This window comes from Anas acuta, chromosome 1 (genome assembly GCF_963932015.1).
Source record: "Anas acuta chromosome 1, bAnaAcu1.1, whole genome shotgun sequence".
Classification (NCBI taxonomy): domain Eukaryota; kingdom Metazoa; phylum Chordata; class Aves; order Anseriformes; family Anatidae; genus Anas; species Anas acuta.
This window is the reverse complement of record NC_088979.1, coordinates 189,229,233-189,248,913: the sequence shown is the minus strand read 5'-3', so window position 1 is coordinate 189,248,913 and position 19,681 is coordinate 189,229,233. Positions and strand designations below refer to the sequence as shown.

Sequence of the window (19,681 nt, the reverse complement as noted above, 5' to 3'; positions counted from 1 at the left end):
CACTGTTATGCAAATAGGGTGCACCGACTCAGTCTCACTTAACTCCCATTAACAGTGTCTGTGGGAGTGCACTCTTATATGCTACCTTTTCTCTGCTACTATTGAGTGGTGCAATAATAGACTTACAAAAAGCATGCCTTTTTGTGACAAGGATTTCTGAAAGTGGCAGTGGACACTTAATTTTATTTCAAGTTTGATAGCAAGTGGAACCAGAAAAATTGTTGTCCTTAAACTAGAATTTGTTAGGATAGATTATTCCTAATTCTGACACCTGTAGCTAGGCTTTGTTTATTGCTTTTGTCCTTTGCTGTTGCCTTCTTTTTTTTGTTTGTTTTGTTTTTGTTTTTATTGAGGAAGGATCCTAATTCTTTCTTATCTGTCATATTTAAAGGGAAAAACTAATCTAACTACAATTCAAGAAATTGGCTTCTTACTCATTTCTTTCTGTACACAAATGTTTGATCTGCTGGGGGATGAGTCCTAACTTTGCCATTGCTCTACACAATGGCATCTTCTTAGCCTGTGTTCACATCTCTACTTTCATTAAAAGAGAATAAATCAGTAAATGCATGCAGAGTGTTATCACACCTGATGATATGAAAGGTGACAGTAAGTGATGGCTCTCTGGTGTAGCAATAGGACATGTCTGTGTTACTAGTACGAATGGTAAGTATGGTCATGGAAAATGCCTGTCTTTCTCCTTTTTTGGGGAAGTATTTTGGAACAGCTGGAAGTAGTAACTGATCAAAATGTTCACACTTAATTGAATGACAAAATGAACATATCATTTAATTGATTTCCTGCAGAAATTATGCTCCTACTTAACCATTCCTAAGACTAGTTTGCCATCACCCTGAGCATTTATAAGTAACCTTAGGAGAGACTACAGAATATTTTTTCCTTATATTATGATTTAACTGTCAAGATCAGGTTTGCCATTCCAGTTATAACAAATCAATCAAAAGTCATGAATACATAATTAAACCCACAGTTGGAACAGGATTTTTTTCTTTCCCTTGTTATGAAGATAAATATTAAGTGCTTTCCGAGGCCTTCATGTTCTTCCAGATTCACCCCACTCAGAACTTGCATAGACAAGGATAATCAGGGCTCCACAGTTTCCCTGTTCCAGTGTTACTCCTCATAGTAAAAAGGTTTTTTTCTTGTATTTTAATGGAATTTCCTGTATTTCATTTTGTACCTATTGCTGGTATAAATTACTTTTTACTTATTACTGGTCCCAGGTGCCCAAGCTTCTTGATGTCAATCCTGCCCCAGTCAGTGGTGGATCCTGTTTTCTGTGGTCTTCCTCTTGCTGACATTTTCTGGAAATGTCTAGACTCTTTATTTGCTAAGCCTTTTGCTTTACAGACTTCAGGAGCAGAAAACTGAAGGTGTAAGTCGCTGAAAAAATAAGGCATAGTTGTATCTCACTGCAGCTTTTTTAAATTAATTCTAATGTGTTCTTTGCCTATGCATCTACTTTCCTCAGAAGTCTTTGGATGTCAAAAAGTACTGGAAAATCCTGAATCATTTAGCATAGAACTTCATGCTTCTCCAAACAAATTCTTGGTTCCAGCAGTTCAAGCTGCACTGTAAGGACATTTGCAAGAATGTGAATGAGTAGAGAGTATCTGGAAGACAGATACTTCTCATTTAGTTTGTTTTCTGTTTGTATAGTCAGTAGTCAATGATAATTTTCTTTTATCAAACTGCATGTTCTTTGTAATTTTTCTGTATTATCAATTTCAGGATTCAGTTTTAATGCAATTTTGTGCGAACAAACTAGACAAGAAGGACTTCTTTGGGAAATCCGATCCTTTCCTGGTATTTCATCGAAGCAATGAAGATGGCAGGTAGATAGATGCCTGTTAAGTACGTCTGCTGCTAAACAGTAGGCAACTTATTTATTTGCAGATGGTAATAGAGTTTTCTTTTTATATACATATTTGTCAGATTAAGCTGCATTCCTTTTATGTTTGTTGAATTTTAATAAATAATGTTATGCTGCATAGAAATAAAATGATTGTAACAAACATCAAATATTGCAATTAAGGGTTTTAAGAGTTGAATGTTTGTTAAATATAGAACACAAAAAATTAGTCATAATAGTTAAATAGCGTGACTTTTGCTAAGATACAGCTTGTCTTTAAATTAAATAGAGTATTCCAAAAAAATAATAGCTTCAGAATATTCTAATACATGTATGTTGTTTTAGGTCAAAGTTCTTTATACTGCAAATTTGGAAATATCTTCTACCTTTTTGACAGTGTTCTTGGAAATAAAATTAAAATACCTCAAATAGAAAACTTTTTTTTTAGCCATGCCTTCTCAGTAATAGCATGGATAAGAACTTAGGCCTGTGAAATTTAAGGAACATATTCCTTCAGATAGGAACTTTAGTTAAATCTGTATGGAGAATTTCATTATTGATTCCCCCAGTGACCTTGCCTCCTGTTTTCTTTTGAACAATTTGCTTTCCATGATGAGGTTTCAGACGTATTTTAATTTTGCATCATGTAGAGAAAGCAAAATATATATTAAAACATTGCATTTCATTTGAGATAAAGTGGTTGTGGAATCTTGTGTAAGTTTATATCTTTTACCTGAGACAGCCTTGGTTAAAAAGTACGGACATTAATTGGGGAACGAGAGTCAGATAGCCAAGATTCCCTTGGCTAAGTATCTTAACTGCTAAAAAAAAGTCAAATCCTCTCCAGACTTCTTTCCTTCTGGATCCGTGACTGATTTCTGGCTGTATAAAGCCTGTTTAAACAAGTGGGATGGAGAGTGCTCTTCCCTGAACTAATTCACTGAGTGCTTGTAAGTCTGGTGGAAGTTTTGGGTGAAAACATTTTAGGTTTAGAGTTGCGTAGTGACCTAGTCTGTAATCACTCACAAACAGGTCTGTTCTCGTCAGTTCTCCTTGCCTTCCTTCTCCTGCATTTCAGTACTTTTCTTTTCTTAGCTTAAACTTTATATGGACATTGTATCAGTGAATACAGATTACAGCTCTTTTTATTCCTTGTTTGCTGACACAAAATAAAAAGTACATAAATCCAAATCTCTTTCTCTCTCTTTTTTTTTTTTTATTTATTTTTTTATTGCAGTTTTACAATCTGCCACAAAACAGAAGTTGTAAAAAATACATTAAATCCAGTGTGGCAGGCATTCAAGATTTCTGTCAGAGCACTGTGTAATGGAGACTATGACCGGTAAGCTGTAGGTTATGCTTTCCTAGCATACACTTTTTATTTTTTTCCCAACTCATGTATTCTTTATAGATCTGTTTTTCTAAACAATTTGGTTATGGATGTTGTTTAGATTATTTACTTAGTATTTTGAGAGGATATTATGTATTCAGAACACCACATTAAATTTCCAAAAATGAAGTCAATATGCTAAATCTGTAGGAAATGCTAGCAGTGATGTCAAGAAAACAATTCTTCAGTCTCTATGGTGGTTAAGAAAGAGTTAGAAAGAACAAAACTAATTTGACTGGCCACAGTTACTAGTATGCACAAGGATTAATGTTTAATATATAATGTTTCAGTGAAAAATGTACACCAATGTTTGCCTTCTTTGGTTGACATTGTAATGTCAGAGGATGCTGATAAATTACAGCATTTAAAATATATAGATAGATGAGGTAAGTAGATCTCATCTAGAAATAAATACATGAGAAACCCAGAAGTTAATTACGGTCTTGTTCAGATTTGACATTTTCAGTGATTCAGTGCAAAAGGGTCCATCTTTGAAAAACATGGTCATAAACTGTGGCTTTAGTAATGTTTTACCAATAATATCAATCTGGTTAGTTAAGTTGAGGAATTATGGATATGTTTAGACTTCTTAAAAAATGGGCATGCTAACTTCTAACAATATCAACAAGAAAAATGTTTAAGTCCCTTCTAATGACTAGTTCTGTTGTCAGTATTCATATTTTTTGAAAAGCATTGAGATATCACTGTTATTATTATATACCCAGATAAATGTCTGGTAATTTATGTATCCTTATTACCTGAAATCTGGAGTACTGAAATTATTTTAGTAAGACTCTAAGGAAGTATAGACTTACCATTAGTCATAACTCTTTTAGCAGTGTATAATGTAATATTTAGATTAAAATAATGAAAGAAATATGAAAGAAATATATGAAGACTAGAATAGGAGTATGAGTAATAGGTAAGCTGCATGTAGCACATAGATTGAATTCAGCCTTACTTTGGGTGAAAGATAAAGGAGAGAAAATACAAGAGACGCAAAATGTACTTGTCTTGGTATTTCAAAGCCAAAAGGTCAAAAATACAGTTCAAATGCCTTGTTGCCCCTTAAAATCTGTTTCATTAAGTTGATTTTGGTATAGTCATATCTTATTATCTTTTATAATTTGAATGTATTTTATCAGTTCAGATAAAAAGTCAGTTAAGATAGAATACCAGTTAAGATAAAAGAGTTAAGATAGAAGAGTATTAGTAGAGAAGCACTCTTCTAACCCTGAACTAATGTTCCCATCAGCAGAAGCCCAATCCTTTCTTGAAACCTATTACTATGTGTAGGGAAATAAAGAATTTATTCAGAATCTTTCAGAATCTTTAAGAATCTTTAATTTGGAATTTAAGTAGTTACTTTTTTTCTCTACCTGACCTTTCATTTTCAGCTTCCATGTGTGTAACTACTGTCCATTCGTGTACATATTAAGTTGCTGTAGCACATGGTTTTGCCATATCATACCTACATTACTTTATTAAGCTAATTAATTGGTGAAATGTATGAAGTAAAATTATTTTAATCTGTTACCGTGAAAGCCTAGTCTTTTGGGAAGACATTCCTTCAACTTGTAATTTACCAGCTGATGCCAGGGTATAAACAGAAACCAACACTTGTACTGACTTCTGCTTCACTTGACTTAAACTAAGTAGGCAGTATTGAAGAAGCAAGACAGTAAGAGGTGCTTATATTCAATAAGCTATGCAGAATGCTTTCACGGTAATAAAGTTCTGTTTTTATAAGCTGCTTACTAAAAATTGAAAGGTCAAAAGCTAATTGATTTGTGATTTTTTTCTAGGAAAGTGGAATTTTTATAATTCTTCTTGGGAATGACCATTCTTAGTGCTTCCTACTGGATCTTAGCTGATTTATTTTATGTCATACTCTTCCAATACTTGGTGTCACGTTGCTTCAAATCGGAGGCAAAAGGGTTCTCCTACATTCCTAATAATCTCCTTGTGAAGTACTCAATACAGTTACTGTCATTCATATTCATTTCTCTTTCAGTGAGATAGAAAAAAATGCAGAAATCTCATAATAAGTAAATTCTAATCAAATAGAATTTTAAATACATACGTGCATAATGCAAAGCAAAATAGTGCTCATGAAGCTAGTCTCTGTACTTGTCACTGTTTACCATATTAAAGAAAAGGCTTTCATAATAATTAAAAAAAAAAAAAAGATACTGTGTTAGTAGCAATATTGAAATAATTCCAGCATTCCAAAAGAGAATAAAAAATATAATGGCATGCTTCAAATTATTGTGTAACTACTGTTTTCTCATGTTGATTGTACTTTGAATTCTTTCTACATAATGTACTCAGTGAATGCCTTATAAATAAATGTTTCCACAGAACTTAGTACTCCTTCCTATAATAATCATATTTCAATTGAAGAAATACGTTTTAGCTGTCAAATTCAAATTATTATTTGTTGATGGCCCAAAAGAAGAGTCAAAAGATTTTGTTGTTGCTTTTTCATTTGTTTAATGTGAAAACTTTTATTTCTAAAGGTAAGGATTAGATTCCTGAGATCAGTTTGGTAATACATAAAAACATAAAACCCCAAAGTCTCTTTTGGATAATGATAGTTTGACAGATGATGCTCTGGATTCTGTGATAGATGTTGAAACATGAGAGTAATGTAATTGGTAAGGGTATGTATCACAGTCAACATGCTTTCTAGTTTGGGGGAGAGTAATTCTGCAGTTAGCTAATGCTTCCAAGTGAACTCTGTCCATGTTTTCATTGTGAAACGGCAAGGATTTGCTTAGCTTTTCTCAAACTATACCATCATACAATATCTTTTAAACCACCACAGGGATTTTGATAGTAGTATTTAGTAACTTCAAGATTTTTGTTCTCTTCTTTTTCTTAATATGAGCTCTCAAATAGCACCTACACACAGTTATTTTCTGCATGAAAGTTTTAAGACAGAGGTTTCCTAAATCCCAATTTTGTGTAACTATAATTTCTAAAATCAAAATAGAGAAACTGGGTCCTTTAAGGTAAAATAGCAGAGTAGAGCAGGCTGAAATACTACTACATGAAAGTTTGAAAGGCCTTTAATATAGTGCATATAGCCATGCATGTGTCATGCAGAATAGGTGAAACTCAAGGTTGGTGATCAATCTTTTTAATGTGGAATAACTTTTGAGGAAAAAGGAGCTTCGTTCAAAGAGGAGTTGTTCTTACTGAAGTTGTACTTCTTGAGAATTTATGTCAAAAATCTTAAGAACTGATCTTACTAATTCAAGTTTTCTGTAGCTTTCTTTTAATGTAGGTATTTCAGGTATTAACTAGGTAGGTATGCAGATATTCAAACGCAGATCTGTAGGACAATTCAAAATTTAAGTCCCACTGACCCTCATGTAGATCTTAATTTACCAGTGTTGTAAATCTTAATTTATCAGTGTCTTACCTGACATAGTAGTAACAGGCTTTGAAACCTGGAAGTAAAACAATGGTTGTCTGAGGAAAGAAACTCCATGATACTGCCTTTCTGACTAAATTAAATACCATTTCCTTACAACAACCAAACATTTAGTGGGATAAAGCATGTTTGGAACTGTTCTTGATTTCATTCCACAAAAGAACAACTGTAATTTTAATTAGTTGTCATTCTAAGGTAACTTAACCCCAAACTGCAATGCTACAAATATATAAAATCAGGTGGTTAGGGCAATTAAATTTTAGTTGAAAAGAGAAACATCAAGAAAAAACAACTCCTCCTTTGCCTATTTTGTAATATCATTATTTTTAATGCATATAATAATATGCTAATTTGTCTCTCAATTCTGATTTAGATAAATTATTAGTTCTCCTCTTGAATAAGTGTTTACACTGGGTAAATGTATATTGCCAGACTTTAACGTTTTATTACCCAACTTGCCCACCAGCTCCTAATTCACTAAGAGAAGTGTGAATATTCCCAGGGTGACCAAGACAATCAGTCAGTTTGGGAAAAACTGCTGCCTCTGTCATGTTCCCACCCATGCTTCCAAGAGCTGCTGATCCCATTTCATTCTAGGAAGCCAGAGCCTTGGATATTTTGCTTAATCTATTGGTTATTTAATATAATCTGTTGCAAGAACTAAAGAACCATTCTCGTGGTTTTACAAGAATTCAAAGAAATGATGCTGCACTTTTTTTTTGTCTTTGGTCAGACAACCAAGCAGCCTCTTCCTGTGTTGTGGGGTAAGAGGGAGTTTAAGGGTCGAAAAAGTGCAGTGTTTGCAGTACTACAGATTTCTTTCATCTGCAGCCACAGGGCCTTCACAAAGTCTTGGCTGAATCACACAGTGTTCATTTGTTACCACTGCAGAATATTTATCAGAGAACCAAACATACAGAATTATAGAAGTGTGCATTGCTTTGTATTGTGAACATTGGTTTCAAACAGTACTATGCTAGGAATTTTTGTTTCATAAGGTTCTCCTCAAGTTCTCTTCTTTTTGAGAGTAGAGTAATCTTCTCAAATATAGATTTTTTTTTTCTATAAGATGTTACTACCCCACAGTAGATACCCCAAGATCTTCTAAGTAATAGCATATACCAAGAAACAACCACAGTAAGTTCCATTTTGCTGATTTTCTTTAAACATATTGATAGATAATACTTTAAGGTTAAAGAATCAATTACCACAAAAAAATACAAAAATAAAAAATCAGAGCATCAGCAAGTAAAACTACACTGGTTAAGCTTCTAATATGTTTACTTGTTCCCTTAGCTTTCACCATATTTTACTATTCATTTATGAATGTCTATTGGGTAGCCCGAGTGACTTGCTGTTTTCTGCACCATGAGAAATGATTGGAAAAATTGGTCTTCTGGCTTTGGTACAGTTTATGTATCCATATCCTATTAAAATATAAATATTAAAGGCAATCTAGTACATTTGAATATATATATTTTCTCTTTTTATTTTTTTTTAGGACGATTAAAGTAGAAGTGTATGATTGGGATAGAGATGGAAGGTAAGACATTATTGTTAAACCTCAGGATTTTCCATGAACATATATTACATGTATTTTAAAATGTATAAATATATAGTGGACAGAACTGAACTAGAGAATAGTCTGTCTCAATATTTAGAGTCAAAGATACTGGAAAAAAAAAAAGTTATTATACTACAGTTCTGTCTTGTTTTGCAATTAAGGTAAATGTTGATGTATCATCCCATTTCAAACATGATGTGTATATGTTCGTACATGGATCAAGTAAGATGGAATGCTTTGTGATCTCTAACAGTTACTGTACATGTGTGGAAGGAGGGATAATCCATTTTATAAACTCCTTTCTGTGCTTAAAACGTTGCTTCACGAACTGCTGCATTTCTTTTCAAGTAGGATAAAATGCCTGAGCCTGTAACTGATAGGCATGGTTGCCTAGATATAGCAGTGTAGAAACTACCTATTGATTATCATAATTTCAGATGTGATGTGAATGTTCATTTCCAGGCCTGTCCTCATCAAAACATTCTTGTAAACTCTAGAACAGTAAGACCTGATTTTAAATAACTCCATCACTAAAAAGAGGGTGGTGGAATATATGTGGATTTTCTTTAGCTAATTTCAAGATGAGGAATTTATAATTGTTCAGTCTTACTGTCTTTACTGTGTATATGGTCTTTTTCTGAAGAAATCAGCTTTTCAAATTGTCCTTGTTTTGATAAACAAGACACAACTATTTTCAGTCAGACTAGATTGATACCTTTTATTTAAAAATGCTTGAGCTTATATCTTAATATATTGGATAGAAAGCATATTCGTAAATCATGGTACTAGATCTTGCATGTAATACAAGAATATATTGATTTTCATTTCTCTATCAGCTGGTCTGTCTTCATTATATCTTTTTAATCTTTATATTTTCTATATATTAATATGCATTTACTGCATATTAATATATATAATATATATTTATATATATGTATTGACTAATATTTCTATAATACATATATATAAATATAATATATATCTCTATTAATATGCATATTTAATATGCAATATGCATGATTTTTAAGAGTATATTATATATTACATAGTAATGTCTCTGATGTTACTAAAGCATTTTTTTCTGGTATTATAGCTAATGATATTGTGCTTCTGTGGCCCAGTAGATCTTCTGATCGTAATAGGCAAATATATTCTGTGCTGCCATTCATTTCTTGGCTGACAAGTGCCAAAACCAGTTTCAGCTTTCTCAGTTCATACTATCTTTTTGGTTCTATCATAGTCTCATGGTTTTTAAGTATTCTTACCACATATTTACCCTCTATAAATACCACCTGCTAGTGCAGATTCATCCTTCTTGATTAGCTATTCCCTGAAGGGACAAAATAACATATTCTAGCAATTAAAAATATGGGGATTTAAATTATCAAAGCATTATTAGAAAAAGTTGCTGCATCACTGTAAAGATTAATTTCTATTAACATCCTCTGTTTTTCACTTAGATTTGCCAAATCTTAAAAAAATGTAGTATACTTATAACTTGTAGTTAAAATACGATATTTTGTGAAAGTAATCTGATAGTGAAAACTAAAATATTTACAAGTTATTAAAGATAGTATTTTATTAATGTGTTGAGCCCCATGTGCTGACCTATTTCCTCCAAAATCAGAAGCTGAGGTATGATTAGAAAGAAAGGGAAGAAACCTGAGAAGTAATATTGTATGGCTGCAGTTCGCAGTGAAAGTTTTTACATGCTGTGGAACTCATTAGCCTCTACTGTGCCAAACAGTTTGAAACATTACCTGCTTTTCCTCACATCTCATTCCTAATACCTGTAATACTAGTGTCTAATGAAAAGAAATAAAGAATATTACTTACATGTATTCCTTTTTATTCTAACTGTATGATTTTTTGCCTCTTGCCTTCCATCGTTTTTGAAATTGGAAGCAGACAACACTGACGTTTCACATGTTAAATTCCTCAAAGATGAGACAGTGCCCATCTCATGTAACTTCAGACAATTTAAAAACCAAGCAACTAAACATTTAAGCTACTTCAGTAACAAACGGGAAAATTGTCTTCAACATTCTGATTGATTCCATCCTAACAGGAATAAATAGCCATTCGGTGGTTCCGATGACCTTTCCTATGACCATAGCAAGAACATAACTAATTTATCTTTGAGTTAACTAGATGTACCTGAAGAGAATCCTGTTCAAGATGGCTTAATTAGTGTATCAGTTTTTTGTACTAAGCCACTGTTACACAAATTCGGACACTTTATTAATGAACAGTTGATACGCAATCTGATTACCTCACTGGGCTGCAACTTTTGGCTCCAGTGTTGTGTACTCTGGGCAAAAACAACCTTTGAAAGATCATCAGAGAGCCTGGAGATAGCAAAGCAAGTTATACTGAATATTGCAGGCTATTCTGCAGTCACTGAGACAGCATTAGTGTGCGTATACTTGATTTATGAAACATTATTATTTTATTCAACAGTCTTCAGTTAGAGTTGTTTTTTTCCCATTTTTTTCCTCATCCCTTGTTATTTGTGCTTTGAGAAAACAGCTTGAGGGTTGAGCTACTTACTGTCAAGTTCATGAATTACATTGAGTAATTGTATATTCTTAACTCTCATCTATTTTCAAACATCACTTACAATTTCTTGACTAAAATGTGCCACTAGACAATTGTAACATTAACACTTCTAATTATTAAGCATTTCATTGTCTCAAACCAGTTTTCATACAAAAATAGTCAAAATGTGAAACAGTTGTTCTGAATCATACCCCTGCTTTCTAAGAGCTCTGATAACCCCCCAAATATTTGGTGCTATAAAGTCACAAATGTTGTTTTTGTTGCTTTAGAGAAGCCCACTTGTGTGAAACTAGTGACTTCTTTTGTTTAGTGTCAATCTAATGACACTATTAGTGTCATTATCACTTATCAATGACATATAGGCAGGTATTACAGGAAGAAAAAAATAAGATAATATGCAACATTGGATACTTTCATACTTCATTTAAAAGATTTTCTTCTTTTTGTGTATTTTAGTAGACTTAACATTTCCAACAAAAACAGTTTTTCCATGGTTTTAATCAGGCAGTACAAAAACTTCTGTACTGATAGTTAACTGCACAGGATTATTTTCTCTAGCTTATACATTCTTAACAAAAATACTAGCTTGCTTGTATTTGCAGTGCTGAATTCTGATAGCATTTATTGTTGAAAACATCTGGAAGATTCTGTATTGGGACATGTTGCACTGATATCCAGTGCATAAAAATTTGACATAAAAATTTGAATAGGAAAGCAGTCCAGTGGATATAGAATGAGCCTAACAGATAAAAATAAATTAAAAAAATATATATATCTGAGAACCTAAACACTGCAAGAGAGATCATAAACCTCAGATTCCAGGTGCTTTGAATTTATTTCTTGTTCTCCATATTTGACCTCCTTCTCCTATTGCTTAGTTGATTATTAAATGGTTGGGCTTTTCACCTTACTTACTGACATTTCTCGTGATGATTATCCTTTCCTCCATTGTTGTTTTTTTTTTTTTTATTTAGATTGTTAAAAAAGGAAAGTTAATAATTCTGAAAGTGTTTTTCAGCACTTTGAAGCATAGTACCAGATGTGGCAGTTTTAGGGATTTGGGGTTCAAGTGATTATTTGATGTAGTAGGAGTCTTTGATACACAGTTCATGGACAAAACTGTTTAAGCCAAGGAATATTTGGTGTTAGGAAGGCAAAACTCTGTCAAAGACAACTATTTCTTTGGATTCTCAATTCAGAGACTAATAAGGAAACGCATGGGGATGAAGAGTGTGCGATGGAGGAGTGTGGGGAGGGCAGGTGCTTGTTTTTCAGAGCCAGTCTAGTGGAGGAGCGTACATCCATCTGAATAGTGAGCATTCAGATCTAGGTTAATGATCTTTTAAGAGCAGAGAACTCTGAGAATGATAATTTATGGCCACACCTTTTTAACAGGATTAGTCAGAGGAATTAAATCTTCCTAGCTCTTAACCAGTCTGTGAACATTGCCACAAGAAAAAAGGAAGCATTCCAGTGTCTCTCAGAATTAAGGAAACAGTTACTTCTAAGCAGTACAGATTTTTAAGTACTTTTACCAGAGACAACCCCGTCTGGAATTACTTATTGTCTGCTCCAGCATATTCATATGTAGTCATTGAGCTATTGCTTGAATTTCTGCTTTTGAAATAAGCAAACTGACTTGAAATTTTAAGGTAAGAATTGTTATGAAAGGGAAAGGTTCCTCTTCAACCAAGGTGCATTTTTTTCCAGTGCTGTGGTGACCCAGAATTAAATGCACCTTATGTGCTACAGCCTATATAGAACTTAAGTTCCATTGCTTATATGATACTTTTTCTATTGCCCTGTTGTTGCAATCTTGAGAGCATTTAGAGAAAGGAAATACTATCTCTAAAATTTATTTCTTTAGAAAAAAGTCTTTCTCTCAGAAGCAATTTCCTAATCTCCATAGAGGAGGGGGATTGTTCCACGACAGGTGGTCTCTCCTGAATCTGAGTAGTCAGTAATACTTCACTATATAGGATTTCTGAGGCTTTCTACTGGGTGCTTTGCGTATTTCATGGGATCTTACATGATGGCTGAACCTTTTACTTGGTTGGTTTACATATACTTTTGAATTCCCACCGATTTCAGAACATGAGATTTTTATTTGGGATTACTTTCTTATTTCATTATGAATGAAGAAAGAAATTTCATGTTGCTATGGATTGTTTGTTTTTCCTTTTCTTGCAGTATGCAGGTTTATTTAAATTTGCTTTTAATATTTATAGCGTAATTAGAAACATGCTGTATTTCTCAAAAACTAATTTTACAAGTGATAAAATCATAAAGTTTGACTTTCTATTTTTGTTTGCCATTGAAGGGAAGATTAAAAAAAAAAAAAGTTTAAATTAGTTTCATAGCTCACTGGAAATGAAGGCAGAGTGCAGAGTGTAGAGGAGGTACAATGCCTTGTTAGGGAACAAGTTTGAAAACAGAGACATGGCCAGGAGGGAACGGGAGCTCGGGAGCTGGAGCAGCAGTGAGAAGTGTTCAGCTGGAGAGGGAGGAGAACGGGAACTGACGGTGTCATGCCCCTGGCAGTTGTGTAGCTGTTTGGCAGTCACCTGGGTGCTGGCTGCCTGCTCCAGGTGTTCTGAGATGTGACACTGCAGGTGAGTCCGTTCTGGCAGCAGCCATGTGGTTTCCGTGCTCCAGCTCCCTGACCCCAGAAGCCTTTCACAAGGATGCTTCACCCAGGACGCTCCCTCTGGCCACCCTGCTCCAGGCAGCTCCTTGGCTACATGCCATGCCCTGGTTAAAGGTTGACAAAGCAGTTTTCAAAACGTGGGTGACACAGCACGGCACTGTGGCACTTATTCTTGGAACAGGAGTAGAATTCAGAAAGGAAAAGCTTGTAACCACTGCTTAGTGTTAGGGTAAGATCTACTTTCCAATGGAGTCCAGTCCTGAGTAGCCTCAGTGAACTGCTTTTCTCCTTCTGGACAGGAAGAGGCAGCAACTGTGATAAGCCTTGCTCTTCCTCTCAAAAACACCATTGAATGTCACGTTACACGAACTTGTAGGGTTGGTCTTTTCTGATGTAATTTACTCCTTTCTCCCTCTGGATACTTCCCTTTTGTACAGTCACACACACCGTTTAGATATCTGTGTTGCCAGTGGTGATCCAGTGAGAAAGTAGTGATAACCTTTGATAGCCCACTCTATTTTCTTAGATTCTCTAAGAATCAAAGAAATTAAGAAATTCTTTTAGATTTTTGTTTGTTTGTTCTGTTTTTCATGGGGGGGCAGATCACTAATTTACAACCTAGTCCCCATTATGTGGCTAAGCTAAGCAGAAAGATTTAAGCTAATAAATCATCTCTTCATTTTGATTACTAATAGAGTAAGCACAACGGAGGGAAAATGAAGTTTTTTAAGCAAATTGCATCTTTTGACATTGCTGCTTTCCTGGGTGTCAGTTTGTACTGGTAGTACTTCTATTTTTATGAATATGTATATTACATATTTAAATTAGTAAATACTGTGCATTTGATTTGATTTTTTTTATGTAGTCATGATTTCATTGGAGAATTCACAACAAGTTACAGAGAGTTGTCAAGAGGGCAGTCTCAGTTCAACGTGTATGAGGTAAGTATTTTGAGTATATTTACTTGGTTTCAGAAAGTAAATGAGAAAACTTCCAGTAATTTCATGGTGAACTGATCAAATCTGCACAATGCTTGTCAAAATCAAAGCTTTGGAATTAATTTCCATTTCTCTTTTTATAGAGAAGAACAGAGAATCTAAAAGTGTTGCTTTATAAATAGATACAAAGAAGAGTAGGTATGTGTGCATGTGTGTAGGCACTGAGCTGTAGTGAGACAAGACAACTTCAGATAGCTGGGTTGGCGTCATATAACTTGGAGGAACTAGTGGGTTATGCCTCATTTCTGGATAGGCAATTTGTCATTGATTTCTCCTTTGCCAACTATTACACTTGTTTAAGTTCTGCCTGGACTTCTGTGAGGCCTTTGACATGGTCCCACACAACTTTATCTCCTAACTGGAGAGAGATGGATTTGAAGGATGGACTATTTGGTGAATAAGGAATTGGCAGGATGGCCACATCCAGAGAGTTGTGGTCAATGGCTCTGTGTCCAGGTAGAGGCTGGTAACAAGTGATGCCCCTCAGGGGTCTATCTTGGGACTAGTACTGTTTAATATCCCTATCAATGACATAGACAACGGGGTCGAGTGCACCCTCAGCAGGTTTGCAGATGACACCAAAATGAGTGGTGCAATCGATAACCCAGAAGGAAGGGATGCCATCCAGAGGGACCTGGACAGGCTGGAGAAGTGGGCCCAGTGAACCTAACGAGGTTCAACAAGGCCAAGTGCAAGGTGCTGCACGTGGGTTGGGGCAATCCCAGACATGAGCACAGACTGGGAGAACTCACTGAGAGCAGCCCTGCAGAGAAGGATTTGGGGGTTCTGAAGGATGAAAGGCTTGACACGAGCCAGCAGTATGTGCTTGCAGCCCAGAAAGCCAACTGCGTCCTGGGCTGCATCACCAGAGGGGTGGCCAGCAGGGAAGGGAGGGGATTGTGCCCCTCTGCTCTGCCCTTGGGAGGCCCCACCTGGAGTCCTACAGCCAGGTCTGGGGCCCCCAGCACAAGAAGGATGTGGGGCTGTTAGAGCAGGTTGAGGGCCATGAAGATGATCAGAGGGCTGGAGCACCTCTCCTGTGAAGACAGGCTGAGAGAGCTGGAGACGTTCAGCCTCATTGTGGCCTTTCAATACTTAAAGAGGGCTTATAAAAAAGATGGAGAGCGACCTTTTACATGGGCAGATAGTGATAAGAGAAGGGGGAATGGTTTTAAACTAAAAGAGAGGAGATAGAGATGAGATGTTAGGAGGAAGTTCTTCACTCAGAAAATGGTGAGGCCCTGGCACAGGCTGCCCAGAGAAGCTGTGGATGCCCCATCCCTGGAGGCATTCAAGACCAGGTTGGAAGGGGCCATTGACATCCTGATCTAGTGGGTAACATCCCTGCCTTTAGCAGGGAGGTTGGAACTGGGTGGTCTTTAATATCGCTTCCAACCCAAGCCATTCTGTTATTCTGTGATCCTCTGCTAGTTTCTTTTATGCAAATACCTGATGATACCTACATCACATGCAGATCCCCGTGTGTTTGATCTTGTACAGACTTCAGAATCTTAACAGCTTTGATGATGGGATTACAAGTGACAGAATTTAGCTTGCTGGGGCATTTTGTTGGTCGTTGGTTGTTTTTTGTCTTGTGATCAGTTACCATCTTTGCTTAAAAATTTGCTTCTTATTTCCAGTTTGGTATTCATTCATCTGCCAGCTGCTGGGATTGTTAGGCAATTATCAATTCAAATACAGGCTTTCATATCATTAGATAACTTCTAACTGTTGTAAGACTTTCTCATGTATTGTAGGTAAATGTAGACTACATCTACATTCCCTTTGTCCTCCAGGCCATATTGCCAAAAATTTTATAGGTTTGTTTATTTCAGATCTAGCAAGTCCCTCATTTAGGGGTTCCTTTCCAATTTGTTTGGGATTTGGGAAAAAAATAGACTTTTTTTTCACCCATGGTCAAACTTTACTAGATCATTAAAGTATGCTGTAATTTATTCTCAGAAGAAATCAAAATGTTTGTACAAACAAAACCTGAGTTGCACAAACTTAAGGTGTCATGAAGGGATTCATTTTCAGCCTTTTTTCTTCTGTTTTGGAAAAGTCCCTTTAAAAATGATTCCAGGTTTTGGCACAGACAAAAAATTACAACAAGTCAAAGCATTAAGACTCATGCATTAAAACTTCGCTTTAAAATTAATATCTCAGAAGAATTTCAATCTGAAATGAAAAACATTATGTGAGATTTCAAGGTGTGTTAAATGAGGAGAGGGAATAGGAGTAAAATACGTAAAATGTATTTTGGTCACATCAGCTTTATTTTTGGTAAACAGGTACAGCAACTCCAAAAGCTGTGGATGTGTTCCACAGCTAGAAGCAGGATAGATGTTTTGCAATTATGCTGCCTGAGCTAGGAAGTTCTGTTTAAATTGTCGTAGCCTAATGATCAGTTCTGGTGCTGATAAAGCATAGTCATCCTCCTTTTGGGACCAGAGGTAGGCAGTCTGCCTACACCGTTCTGCACGTACTCACTTACCTGGGCCTATGTCAAGCATCTGTACTCTATTGCATTGCACACTTCAAGTTGTCTTCCAGAGTTCCAGTGAAAGGAATGGTTTAATGCTGGACTTGGCAGTGCTAGGTTCAAGATTGGACCAGATATCTTAGAGGTTTTCCACCCTCAATGATTCTGTGATTCTATGAATTGATTTATTTCCCATGGTAAGACCATATGAAGTGTTTTGAGTTTCTCCTCCTTGGTGTGTGTGTGTGTACACACGTATGTACCAGAAGTCAGGAAGTACTTGCCACTAGTTTAGGTGGTGCAGGTAATAGGCAACTAATTGTAGTTGCCTGAATGTTGTGTGTGTCCTTTCATCATTGCTTTTTCTCCCAGCAGCAGACTAGTGCTTCAGTACACTGCAGTACCCGAGCATCTAATTTCTGGTGGTATGCATTCCTGATGTTTTTGCACAGAAACCCACAGCTGTCTTGTGATACTGATGGTGTTTGAGCACAGGTGGTTTGCTTAATCAAAGCAGCATTACCATAAAGAGGTACTCCCCACAGAGGCTTTAGAGTAGCAATTTTCACATGGAAATAACACACGTATTCCAGGGACCCACATATTTCCCTGTGAGAAAATGCACACTACTGCATTTTCATATATGTAGGAATTTATCTAGCCATTTGTGTGAAAGCTTTATAGCACCCTCCATTTCACATATGCTCATAGACTACATGGATGGATTGTGCCCAGTATTTTCATTTTCTCTAAGCTAAAGTGCTCAATCTGTAGGGTTTGCTCTATAGGTCTTTTGTAGCCTCACTTTTCAGAGACCTGCAAAGAGCATTTCTTTGATTTTAACTTCACTTTTTTGTTGTCTTCCTCAGTCAATTCTATTATTTTTGCTGTCTTTCATTTCTGGATATGAGCATTCGTACAACACAAGAAAACTGCTGTTTTGGCAGGGTCCAGTCTGTGCTATGTCTATTGTCCCAGGGTGGTTATACGCTGGGAACACAGGAACCTTAGAAAAGTCTGCGTGTGAAGTTTGTACTGAGTGCTTCTGATCTTGGAGTCATCCACCCAAAGAGCAGTGTTAAAGGTAGACTTTTTTGATGTGCATTGCCTCATGATTTCCAAAAGTTTTCCAAACTTTCTGATAACTTTGTAACAGATCCTTTATAAAGATAAACTGAATATAGAATATGGGATCTTTTGTCCCTTTCAGAGTTTATTAGTGCATAGGAATGTTCCATTCTGTTTATGAGGTTAAGTTTAGTTGTGCTTTCCTTTCTTTCATATTGAAAAGGCTGTAGTCTAATCAGTAATGAGCTTACAAGGTCTTCATATCAGTTGAGTAATGAACATAACCCAGGAAAATGCCACATCTGCCAGAATTCCTAAGGGAAAGATAGAAAAGGCAACCGTGCATCCTGGTGGAAATTACCTTCCTTTTGTCTCAGTTCATAAAGCCTTGTTGGTCGTTTGGATTAGACCTTGACTCATCTTCGTGCAATAGATTGTTGTCATCACACCACAGTACACGTCCCCACTCCTGGGTGTGATTGCTAGCAGGATTGAAATGGAAAATGTCATCGTACAGTGAGCCTTCCCATTTCTCTAGAGGAGTTCTCTTAGCATACAATGGGTCTTATTGCATCAGCAGTTTCAACCCTTGTCCTATATAACACTGACCAAGTATAGGAACTGAAAAAAAAAAGACATTTAACACTTTTTTCTACTTACAGTTCTGTTGTTTTGGAGGTTTCTGACAGTATTTATTTTCTTGTATTCTAGAGCTCTGTCCTGGGTGGGACCTGCGACTTTTTGTGTGATACTTTTCTTCATATTTGTTCAGTGGCTCTATCCGTGGCCTCCAAGTGTTACCAAAAGCCAAGATTTTGTTCTTAACCCTCCACCTTCCCCAGGAGGAAGTAGTATCTAAGGCTCCCCAGCATCACTATCAACAACAGTGGTCATTGGGGTCCTCCAGAAAAACAGGAATACCTTTTTTGACCAAATCTTCATTTAGTGTAGTCTTGTTATAATGGAGCATCTCTTTTAAATGGACAGCTACTTTGCCTTCACTTTACAATGCAGGCAGCACAGGCACTTCTGTACGATGCCACCTTCTTATTTGTGGATTCATATGGGCTGTAGTTGCTTTTGGGATAGGTCTGTGATTGGCTGTCTTGAGGGCTGTGCTCCTGTTCTCTCTTTGTCTGCATGTTGATAGCAAAGTTTATTCTTGCATTTAGACTATCATATGTGTCTGGATTGGTATAAGTCCTGACCAACTTGTCTGTAAGATTTTCATGGATGCAATCTTGATCTCATAATCAGAACATTCTAAATTCTGCTTGTTTCAAGGATACTTCAGAAGTAAGACAAATCTAATATAATTGTGGTTACCCTGGTAAATATTTTCATTTCAAGACCTTTTCTGTCCCTAAGTATAAATACATAAGACCTTCTCGGTTGTAGGTATGCTTTTTGAAGGATTTAGGTCAGCTTCTGCATTTACACCATGAGTTCAAGCATCATGCAGTTTGCATGCCTAGTGGCTCTCAGAATGTGGTTTTAGTTTCCCATGGAAAGATATTCTTGCAAGTGAAGAGAAAGCAAGCCTATGCAGCTATAGGCTGCTTTTTACTGTATGGTATGCAGATCTTTGTTATTCCTCAAGCCTTAAGCCACCCCTTGGTCTTGGTCCATTGGCATTAAACTTCAGTATTTTGTACTGTATC

The 19,681-nt window shown here is 36.0% G+C and overlaps 1 protein-coding gene across 3 annotated transcripts in view; it reads left to right on the top strand.

The window, feature by feature from the left end:
- Positions 1-19,681, top strand: part of CPNE8 (copine 8) — a 102,055-nt gene that overhangs the window by 50,191 nt on the left and 32,183 nt on the right. For 2 of the 3 annotated variants that reach the window (XM_068669724.1, XM_068669725.1), the window contains exons 8-11: positions 1,753-1,856; positions 3,111-3,215; positions 8,204-8,245; positions 14,338-14,413. In XM_068669724.1, coding sequence (XP_068525825.1) covers positions 1,753-1,856; positions 3,111-3,215; positions 8,204-8,245; positions 14,338-14,413 — 327 coding nt within the window. Of the gene's footprint in view, positions 1-1,752; positions 1,857-3,110; positions 3,216-5,068; positions 5,628-8,203; positions 8,246-14,337; positions 14,414-19,681 lie in introns of those variants that run through there. The other variant, XM_068669726.1, reaches the window with a different exon arrangement.